General features: G+C 40.5%; 1 protein-coding gene across 3 annotated transcripts; it reads right to left on the reverse strand.

Moving 5' to 3' along the window:
* Nucleotides 1-337: 337 nt before the first annotated feature.
* LOC135093840 (activator of 90 kDa heat shock protein ATPase homolog 1-like) lies at nucleotides 338-10,707 on the reverse strand. 3 transcript variants are annotated; one of them, XM_063993399.1, is made up of 11 exons: nucleotides 10,348-10,707; nucleotides 9,717-9,799; nucleotides 8,675-8,874; nucleotides 8,208-8,328; nucleotides 7,560-7,657; nucleotides 7,069-7,200; nucleotides 6,623-6,724; nucleotides 5,817-5,953; nucleotides 2,367-5,621; nucleotides 669-1,978; nucleotides 338-576 (listed from the first exon to the last, which is right to left on the reverse strand). In XM_063993399.1, the coding sequence occupies exons 1-9, from the start codon at nucleotides 10,425-10,427 to the stop codon at nucleotides 5,534-5,536; spliced, it is 1,041 nt and encodes a 346-aa protein (XP_063849469.1). In that variant the 5' UTR covers nucleotides 10,428-10,707; the 3' UTR covers nucleotides 338-576; nucleotides 669-1,978; nucleotides 2,367-5,533. The 3 variants fall into 3 exon arrangements, with proteins under 3 accessions (XP_063849469.1, XP_063849470.1, XP_063849471.1); XM_063993400.1 differs by having other exon boundaries at nucleotides 661-1,978; XM_063993401.1 differs by having other exon boundaries at nucleotides 7,069-7,197; nucleotides 10,348-10,705.
* Between the last annotated feature and the right edge of the window lie 592 nt (nucleotides 10,708-11,299).

Raw genomic sequence — 11,299 nt, forward strand, 5'->3', positions numbered from 1 at the left:
CCAGCCACTATGGCTGTGCTCGCTTGCCGCCGCCTCCTCTTACACGGTTTTGTCAGGTCCATAGTTTGGTCACCACAAGCAGTGTACAGAAGCGAATGTATTTGCATGCATAGGAATTGGAGGTATAGGTAATTGGAGGTATAAACAAAATTTGAGTAGGTAAAATAAAATAAACGCAAAATTTTAAAATAAACGTTTTTTTATATAAAAAAGTTTAAAAAATGGTTTAAATGTAACCTGCTTAAAAAATGGTTTAAATGTAACCTGCCCCTTTACCCATTCAGCAGCCCGGAGTCATAAAAATACCTCGAAGAGTCTCCGGAGAAAAAGTACTTGCCCTCACGGAAAGGAAATTATTTAAAAAAAAAAAATGAAAAACCAATAAATATTGTATATATTTGGGAGTCTCTGACTTAAAACACTGCAGCTCATCAACCGGAAACAACCAATCAACGAGTCTTACACACATCGTTACAATTAATTCACCACATACAGCAGCAGGACAGGGTGCAGGCGAGGCGCGGAGAGGCCTAGGCCTGCGTGCCAGCACCATTCCGCCTCCCGCGTCTTCACAGCCTGCCGATGGAAAGCAGACTTAGTTTCGGTACACTAACTGAGAAACGGAAATGAACTTAAATACCACCACCTCTTAATTTGTACATCAGTACTTTAAAACGTGTAGGATGGCTGCTTATCAGAACAAAGCCGTTTTAGATGAGCAGCAGCCGTGGTGGTGTCATCAGTCCTCCCTCACACCAGCCCGCATGAACTTCCTCCCTCTTCATCCTTCACCAACTTCACCTGTGGAAAAAATAATAATCACTGACTGGACACCTTAAAATATATATACTAGCTCCAAGTAAAGAATGGTCGACTTTTTTATTGGTCGACTTCACAATATAAACAAGACAAAATCAACAGTGTGCGAGGCTGTAATTACTACCTATCAAGACAATTTGAGTAATTATATCCGAGTATCTCAAGCAGTATGAAGACTATCGGAGTCCGTCAGTTCATAGTCTTCATAGTCTAGATTGTCGAGTCACCAATTTCATAAACAGTTCAAATCGGACTATCAAAATTTTCCTCAGTGACGTAGAACTATCGTGATTTTCCTCTGATGTGAGGGCGTTTCAAATATCGATACAATCTTCAGCGCAGTTTTGATACAGTGATGGTTACCGCGACGCCTATCAACAATTTTCGTGGCAAGTTTGCGGGATAGTTTAGTAACATATGCTTGGGGAAGTTCATAGTTACCGCCTGGCATAAAGTTATCAGTTCAAGCGAGACTGTAGATGTTAGATGGTTGGGGCAGTTATCTATAGATGGTTGGGGCAGTTATCTAAAGACGGTTCCTCAGTTCAAGCGAGACTAGTTTTTAGATGGTTGGGGCAGTTATCTAAAGACGAGTACCGATTGTTGTGCAGTTATCCCAGGAAACTACAGGCCAGTATTCAAGAGACTTTCGCCATTACCATAACCATCTTCCATTACAATCTTCCAGAGCCACGAACTATATTAGCCGGATTCGCTCGCTAGTTTCCTTGTTAGTCACTAGAACCGTTAAACCGCTCAAACACACTTCTACTAGCGCCTTAGGAAAGTAATGGAGGTGCAGGCAGAAGTGTCAGAACATTTTTCCTGTCATACACGAGGCTACTTATCAGAACCATGTCGCCTAGATGTGAAGCGAGCGTGGGTGCGTGTTTATGCGTGTGCTGGCCCCTCAGTTACTCCCCCCTCACTCTGACCGGCATGGACTTCCTCACCGAACGAATGAGCGAGCAAGCCTTCCTCCCTCACTCGCTCGATTTCTCCACTTGACACTTACTTACTTACTTACTTACTTGGACTTCTTCACTTCACTCATAATTCCCTCGACTCGTCCTTCTTTCAGTTACTCGCTCGCTCGTTGGATTTCTTCACTCGACTCCTCATTCCCTCACTTCCTCGTTCGCTCGTAGGATTTCTTCTGCTGTATAAAGAAATACAAATACGTAAATATGTACATCTCATACTAAAAAAAACCTAACATTAACATTAACACCAATAAACTTTCCTTCATTTCTAACCCCTCCTTTAAACGCCCCTCATTAGAACTAGTCTTCACAACAACCAACACGTGACTAACACCACCACCTTCCCTCTCAAATCTCAAATAACGCGGACTTACACACAAACAGCCTAACTCACAACCCGAACTTTACAATTATCTTAGCAATTTCGTCACTCTGTAGCGAACCCACAAATCACCATATTTTCACCTCCACTAGTCCTATTTACGAAACAATGAACTCGTTAGCATAGTCTACCGTCTTGCGCACACGGACATGAAAAAGTAAACCCACATCTACACTACTTACCGCAATGAAGGCCGAGGGGAGAATAAGGACTGTGAGGCGATGCGAGGCTAGACTTAACATCGGACGGGGACGCGCTTCGAAACCTTGCATTGGTCGACTCAAATGTTTCGAAGCTCCATCTCTACTTTGAATAGGATGTAGTGAAGGTTCTAAAGGTTTTCAAGTGTACTGGCATGGCTGTAGCGATGATTTAATTAGGATTCTGCATCATCAATGGGAAAACATCCCTGATAACCTAACAAATAATTACTGTGGCCTTTAAAAATAGTCTTGGTGTGAGGTTACAATGCTTCAATGAGCTACTTCAGAAATTACACCCTCACAAGATTATTATTATTATTATTATTATTATTATTTTCTGTTCACCTCTATTATTTCTATTCTTTACATATTTTATTTTGTTTTATTCATCTTTTTTTCACATATTTTACTTATTTTATTTTACCTATTTCATTTATTCATTTTTTTTTTACTATTATTACAAATTTCTTTATTATTACTTTTTTTTTTTTCTTCTTTCTACCTACATACATTCCAGGCCGGCAATCCCACACGGGGCGGCCCAGACAAGGCACCACACACACACACACACACATACACACACACATCATCATCATCATCATCATCATCACATCCCCGTCAGCCCCTGGGGAAAGACACGCTCGTGGACCACCCTGGCACACACAACAGCTGGCCACGTACACAATACTGTCATCTGCACATACAGCAGGAAATAAAAGACCAATATTACTTAATTAAAATAGTGTTAGATGCATGTGAGATTAAGGGTTTCTAAAATGCACTGATGAAACGATACTGGGATGGTATTGTTATAGGTAGTTAGTGGATAATTGGCTTGTACAGTAGTTAAGGAGAGAGAGAGAGAGAGAGAGAGAGAGAGAGAGAGAGAGAGAGAGAGAGAGAGAGAGAGAGAGAGAATTACACAAGTACATTTCTTCCTTCCCTTCATTTATCATTCCATATTTTCTTCCCCCGTTCCATCCTTTAATTTTCCCCCATGCCCTCTCCCCTCCCCCCACAAGCCCTCCCCACCCCCAAACAAGCACCGTAGGGCAAAAACAAGCCAGACCCATTACCACTTAAAACCTTTTCATTACCCGCCTCACCAAGCACCGCAGGGCAAAAGAAGCCGACAACTCAATGAAACAAGCCATTAACACTTATAATCTTCTCGTTATCTTTATTTATGTACGTTTGCTTGTATGGATGAAAATGGATTAATATTCTAAGGGTAATCCAAACACATGCACCACTGCTGACTCCATTCCGCCCCCTCCCTCCCTCCCCCTTCACTCCATTACGGCCCAGTTGATGTCTCTCCCTCCCTCCCCCCTCTCCTTAGCCTCAGGTCACTGGGAGAGGGTCAGGGGAGGTCACGGGTCATACTTCAGGTCAAGGTACTGTTACATCGTCACTACAAGATGTGTTATAGTAAATAAATAGATGAATAAGTGATGTTGATGCTGCTGCTGCTGTTACTACTACTACTACTAATACTACTACTACTATTAATAATAATAATAATAATAATAATAATAATAATAATAATGAAGATTGAATAAAAGACGAAGGACAGGAAGAGGGGGAAAAATCAATCGGATAAAGGAAGATGGAAAATAATAAAAAAGAAGAAATGGAGAAATAACTAAAAAAAATGAAAGAAAGGAGAAACCAAAAAAAAAGCAAAAAGAAAACTTTAAAAAAAGAAAGAAAACGAAAATAAAAAGAGGAACAGGGAAAAGATCAAAACTGGAAGAGAGAGAGAGAGAGAGAGAGAGAGAGAGAGAGAGAGAGAGAGAGAGAGAGAGAGAGAGAGAGAGAGAGAGAGAGAGAGAGAGAGAGAGAGAGAGAGAGATGAACAAGCCAAACAAGCCAAACAAACCAGTCATGAATGAATAAATTAATAAATAAACAGACAAATACAGTGACCACAAAAAAAAATATATACCTGAGAGTAATAATTGTCGTCCAGCAGGTAACCAACACACACAGTCAATTGGTTCCTTAATAGTCAAGATGTGTTAAACTGAGAAGCAAAGATAGAACCGCACTCCATTTTCTTCTTCAATCCCCATTACACGTAAATTTCCATGGTACATAACTTTTCAGGAAACAAGACGGCAAACACGTAGGGAAATCATGGGGGGAAATTACATATAGACTCCTGCCACAGAGAAATGTATAGATGAAATAAAAGATTGATGATTACACTGACTGCTTTCACATTTGTCTTTCTAAATAAATAGGTGTATAAATAATTACAAACTTGTATCTGAAGGGGGGGGAAAAAGGAAACAAAAATTAGTATACTGCTTCACAAGGTCTAAAAGAAAATGAAATAGACAAACAAACAACTAAATCATAAACAATAAACAGGCAAACAGCAAAGGCACGTCGTTAAAAAAATTAATAAGTAAAAAAAAAAAAAAAAGTTAATTAAAACGTCATTCCGTACATTACAACTTCGTCTAAAATGTTGGTACTCCATTTTTTTTTTTCCCTGCACAAGTACATCATCATCATTATCATCATTATCTTCATCAATTTCACTACAAGCATCACTCTCACTCTTTCACTAACAACTATAACAACTTCTGCTTGAAATGGCCTTGAAATTCACCACAAACGCAATTTTTCACAAGGCCAGATAAAAGAATAAATTAATAAAACAAAGTAAAAACATGACTCAAGTTTGTGCTTCTTTCAAAACGTGTGTGTGTGTGTGTGTGTGTGTGTGTGTGTGTGTGTGTGTGTGTGTGTTAAGGATTGTCTATATATTTCATACTTTTTGGTTATAACACACATAACTATACAAATCTTCATGTGTGTGTGTGTGTGTGTGTGTGTGTGTGTGTGTGTGTGTGCGCATGCGTGTGTGTGCATAACATCACACACATACGCACACACATCATTACAATACAAAATGTTAAGAGAGACAGCAACATTTAAATACTACACACACACAACTGCAGCTGAAAGAAAACGGGATAAGTAGTTGTACCAGCAATACCAGCAGCAGTAGTATTAGTAGTAGTAATAGTAGTAATAATAGCATCAACATCAAAAGTAGTAGTAGTAGTAGCAGTGGTGGTGGTGTCAGCAGTGGTGGTGGCGGCGGTGGTGATGGTGGTGCAGCCGTCCTAAGCTCAGAGTAGAATTGCACCAAATCCGAAGGTTCTCTTGATGCTTTCCCAGTAATAGTTGTTCCAGCCTTCCTTGGTCTTCTCCACCTCACTGGGGAAGCAACAGAGGAGCGATCAACACAAGACTCCTACACACTTTTCCTTCACTTCACCCACTAAGTAAGTAAGTACATAAAGAGACAAAATACTTAATAAACACTCCTTGCATTTGTCACTTCCTCTCTGGTGTCTGTAAGTGTGTATGTTAACTTATCTCTATGTCTGTCTGTCCTGCTCTCTCTCTCACCTCGCTGGCACACTGGTCTGGGTCAGCTTGATTTGAGTGCAGTCCTCCTTCTGGTCGATCTCAAGGGTGACCTTCGAGTAGTGACCGCAGGGCCATGATTTGAACCTCCACTTCTGCACTATCCTCTTGTTGGGCACCTGTGTGGAGGAGGAGGAAGAGGAGGAGGAGGATAGATGGAAAGAGAAAGAAAGTTGCATTAAGGAAAGAATAGGAATAAGAGGAGAAAAGGGAAGAGGAGGAGGAGAAAGAGAAAGAGGAAGAGTAGAAGAGATGGAAAGAGGACATTGTAAAGGAAAGTAGGAATAAGATAAGGAGGAGGAGGAGGAAGAGGGAAGAATGTAAAAAGAAAGGAGGAGAAAGCAAGGGAGGTAAAGGAGGAGGAATGGAAAGAGAAAGGAAGAATAGGAGGATGAGAATAAGGAAGAAGAGAAACAGAGGGAAGAGGATGAATCAGATGAAGGTCATGGAGGAGGAGAAGAGGAAAGAATGAAAGAAAGGGAGGAAAGAAAATGAAGAAGAAAATAAATATATATAATACAATAAAGGCATTAATATTTCTCTCTCTTTCTTTCTCTCTTTTTTTTTACTTTTCTTTCTACTTTTCTCATTTCTTTCCTTTATTCTTGTATATTTAATCTTTTCTTCTTTCCTTCTTTTTTTCCTTTCATATTTTTGCTATACCTTGTCTTTTTTCCCTCTAGTTTTCCATTCTTACTTCTATTTTTCTCTATATCTTTCCTCTTATCTCAAATCTTTTCCTATGATATCTTTCAACAAACATCCTCTCTCTCTCTCTCTCCACTTACCAGCTCCTCAAACTCGCCAGAAATGTTTCCTCCAAAGAATTCAAACTTTCCTCCTTTCTCTACCTCCAATTTTACGTCTCCGCGGGTGAAGGCTGCCACCATCTGGAGGGAGGGAGGGAGGGAGGGTAAGAGGGAAGGATATGCAGGAAAGAGAAGGGATGGAATGTAGAAAGAAAAAAAGGAGGGAAGGAGAGAAAAGGAGGAGGGAGGAAGGAAAGGAGGAAGAGGGAAAAAATGTATATATATTTGCCTCATAAGATTCAATTTTACTACTACTACTACTACTACTACTACTAGGGATGTGTGTGTGTGTGTGTGTATTTCCTGTTGTGGTCAATAAATTATCTACTTATCTGTCTTTCTAACACTGTGAGCAATAAATCTATCTGTGTGTGTGTGTGTGTGTGTGTGTGTGTGTGTGTGTGTGTGTGTGTGTGTGCGCATACCTCCCGCTGTGTGAGGGCGCGGTACAGCTCGTCAGCCGTGCACTTAAAGGTCTGGTTCAGTGTCAGCTGGGACGTCTTGATCTTCACACCCAGGCCAAGCTTCTCCACGTCACTCACAGCCGAGTTGATCTGCTGGTGAAGGCAAAGTTACACACACACTCTTGGCAAACTAATATGTGGTAAAGAAATGCATGAAAAAAATTGATAAAATAAAAAATCAAAACAAAAAAAGTCGATAATAATAATAATAATAATAGTATGAATAATAATAATAATAATAATCTATCTATACCAGCCTGTGTGTGCTGGCCTGGTATACAGATAGATAGATAGATAGATACACAGACAACAACAACAACAACAATAACAACTACTACTACTTTTTTCCACCAGAGGCTGACAGGACTAAGATGTGAATGGTGTGTGTATGTGCGTGTGTGTGTGGGGGGTGCCTTGTCTGGACCCTTCACCACCACACCCCCATCACTCACCGAGGACACCATGGTCTGTCTTGGGGCACTCACGATGGTCTTGCTCTGTTTGGTGACGGCCTGTCCCTTCGTGGGCTTAATGAGGTCCGTCGCATACTCTGGTGGAAGGAGAGAAGATTATCTGCATGTTCTCAGTGTGTCGTGTCTCCAGTACGCTTGAGGTCTATGGCGGACGATGGGAAGGGATGACAGTGAGGGATATACTGTTATTATCTGGTTACTTCACCTCCTGGGCTTCCGACTCCTCAATCAATGCAGGGAAGTCAACGTACAGTTCATGTGACAAATTAAGAGCTGATTTGTATTCTGTAATGGGGTCTTCTAGAAGCTTGTGGGTTCTCAAGGGCGTTTTTTGTGGTTCTAGTGATGCTTCAATAGCCTCTAGTGGAAGTTTGTGGGTTCTTCAAGGGTGTTCTTGTGGTTCTAGTGATGGTTTAACAGGCTAACCTAACATTACCTATCCTAACCTGGCCTGACCCTAACCTAACCTAACATTACCTAACCTAACCTAACCTAACCTAACCTAACATTACCTATCCTAACCTGGCCTGACCCTAACCTAACCTAACCTAACCTAACCTAACCTAACCAAACATTACCTAACCCAACATAACCTCACACACCACCACCACCACCACCAGTACTTACCCTGCTTCAGAGTGTCAATATACTCCTTAATCTTCCCCTGCAGGGTCACGATTCCCTTCTTGCGGATAAACTCCTTCATCGCATCACCACCCGACCCTCCTGCCGTCACAGACACATTCACCTGAAGCAGTGTCACCATTAGTAGTAGTAGTAGTAGTAGTAGTAGTAGTAGTAGTAGTAGTAGTAGTAGTAGTAGTAGTAGTAGTAGTAGTAGTGTCTTTATTACTTATATCAAAAAGGAAGTAGTAGAGAAAGTAGAGGAAGAGCAGCAATAGGAAAAGGAAATAAAGATGAGGAATGAAACTAAGAATAATAACAATAAAAACACCAAGATAAAAAAGGAGAAAAGCATAAAAGAAAAAGTAGTAGAAAAAAAGGAACAAACACACACACACACACACACACACACACACACACACACACACACACACACACACACACACACACACACACACACACACCCTTACATCCACTTCCTCTGGGTCATTTTCCTCGGACAAGTTGGGGATCTCCAGTGTCCCCTTCACCTCCCTCTTCGGGTCGGCCAGCAGGCAGCCCGTCCAGTCCATGGTGACGACCCACTCATAGAAAAAGATGAGTTTGCCCTTCCGGTTACTCGCTGTGGCATCCCCGTCACACTTCGTCACCTCCTTAATGGTCACTGTGCCTGTGGGAGTGATGGGTTAGTACCAGACAGCCTTGTAGTGTCTTGAGTGTTAATTTAACCTCATCTTAACAAACGTTGCATTAAGTTTACCTAACCTAATGTTATCTTACCTACCCTAATATGAATCTAACCTAACCTAACTTAACCTAATCTTACCTAACATTACATTAAATTTACCTAACCTAATATGAATCTAAGCTAACCAAACCAACATTAACTTAACCTAACCTTACTTAACCTAACCTAACCTAACATCACATTAAATTTACTTAACCTAACTAACCTAAGCTATAAAAGATTAGGCAGATTTATAGATGGGGACTGTAAGCAGAAATAGGCAGTTTCGTACAGGGACTGCCACGTTTAGGCCTGGTGGCTTCTTGCAGCTTCCCTTATTGACTGTGTGGGTTGTGGTGGTGGGTGAAGGAAGGAAGGGAAGAGGGAGAGATCAGGAGGGAGGAAGGAGGAAGAGGGAAGGAAGGAAGGAAGTTTATGAGGAGGAAAAATATTAATAAAGAAAGGAATGAGGTAGTGGAGAGAAAAGGAAGGAAGAGAAGAGGGAAAAAAAGGAGAAGGAAGGAGGAAGAACAATGAAGAAAAAGAAAGAAATGAAAGAAAAGAAAGAAAAAAGCAAATTACAATATGAAAAAAACACAATTAAAAGAAGGAATTAAAAATGGAAAAAGAACAAGTATAATTTAATGAAAGAAAGAAATAAAAAAAGGAAAGGAGAAAAAAACAAGAACAAACCAGAGAAAAAACGAAAAAAAAAAAAATCAGGAAACAAACCAAGAAAAATACACAGAAAACCCAAAGTACCTGATCCACAATGGGAGACTCACCTAAATTGGGTTCCTCCAGCTCTAGTCCTTCAAACAGAGACTTTATCTTCGTTTTGCTCCACCCACTTGCATTCTTCTCTGACCTGAAACACAGACAGGTGAGGCAGGTGAGGCAGGGAACCATTCGAGACATAGATAGATAGATAGATAGATAGTTTGATAGATAGATAGATGGTTTGATAGATAGATGGATAAATATATAAACAGATAGATAGATAGATAGATAAATAAATAAACAGATAGATAGATAGATAGATAGATTACACATTTTATCGACTGCAACACAGCCAAATATGAGTGAGGCTTTAGACAGAGAGAGAGAGAGAGAGAGAGAGAGAGAGAGAGAGAGAGAGAGAGAGAGAGAGAGAGAGAGAGAGAAGGGGAGGGAAATCAACCTCTCTCTCTCTCTCTCTCTCTCTCTCTCTCTCTCTCTCTCTCTCTCTCTCTCTCCGTTTATTTTCCTCTCTCCTCCCCTTCCCCTCTCTCTCCCTCGTTCCTCCCCTTCCCCCTCTCTCTCTCTCTCTCTCGCTCCTCAAATAAAAATAAAAAAATAAATACACAAGAATAATCAAAATATTTAAATATAGACAAATATTCCAGAATTTTCCAGGCCGGCCCCTCACCGCCTTACCAGTGCCAGTTGTTGACATTGGTGGCATCAGGGCGCTCCTCCACAATCCACCTCGGGTCACCTTCGCCCCACTTGGCCATAGCGGAGGTCAGCAGCAGGTCACGACAGGTCAGTGGAGCTTAGGGTCACCACGAGGCCACGACGGTACCAAGTCACTTATTTAGGGTCAAGGAAGCCGCTGGGTGGTGAATTGTGGGGAGCTGGGGGTGGGTAAGGGGATTATAAGGTCACCGAGAGATCAAGTTGAGGGTTAGTGTGTGTATAAATGGGAGGAGTGGCAGGCAGGGTGTGCACGGAGCGGCAACTCCCTCCACTCGTGACAGCTTGCGGCACACTGTCAATGTTTACCCCTTGTGTAGAGATCCATGGTACAAATATTTTAGTCTGTCCTCATTTTATTATCTACATTTTACAAATCAAATTGTGTTATTTTTGGAAATACAAAGAGATAAAAATGGCATATAAGTTCCCTTTTTTTTAAATATCTAAGGTCTCATTAGATTAAATAATTAGAATGAATAAGAATGTAATTATTTTGGCCTTCCCTCATTATATTACCTATTTTACACAAATTCGAATTATGTCATTTTCATAGCTCAGAATAAGGATACTGTATAATTCCCCTGTTTAAGCATCTCAAGCTTCATTAGAGTATAGAGATATCTCATAATGATAATAATTTAAGTATTTTTAGATCTAATTCCTTATATGCTACTAGATTTCAATACTTTAAGCCATCGTGAACTACTAGATATAATCAAACCGTATTCCGTACATTCTAGAGACGACCAGAATATTCAGAGACCGCGAAACTAATACATTTTCCAATCTACAAATTTATCTCTTTTAAACCTCATCACTTAATCATAACCTTATTCATTATTCCTAACTAAATAAATACCCAATAAATAGTCTATCTTAACTTAGGGATATCTGCGGAACATGGTACATT

Source organism: Scylla paramamosain, chromosome 44, assembly GCF_035594125.1.
Source record: "Scylla paramamosain isolate STU-SP2022 chromosome 44, ASM3559412v1, whole genome shotgun sequence".
Classification (NCBI taxonomy): domain Eukaryota; kingdom Metazoa; phylum Arthropoda; class Malacostraca; order Decapoda; family Portunidae; genus Scylla; species Scylla paramamosain.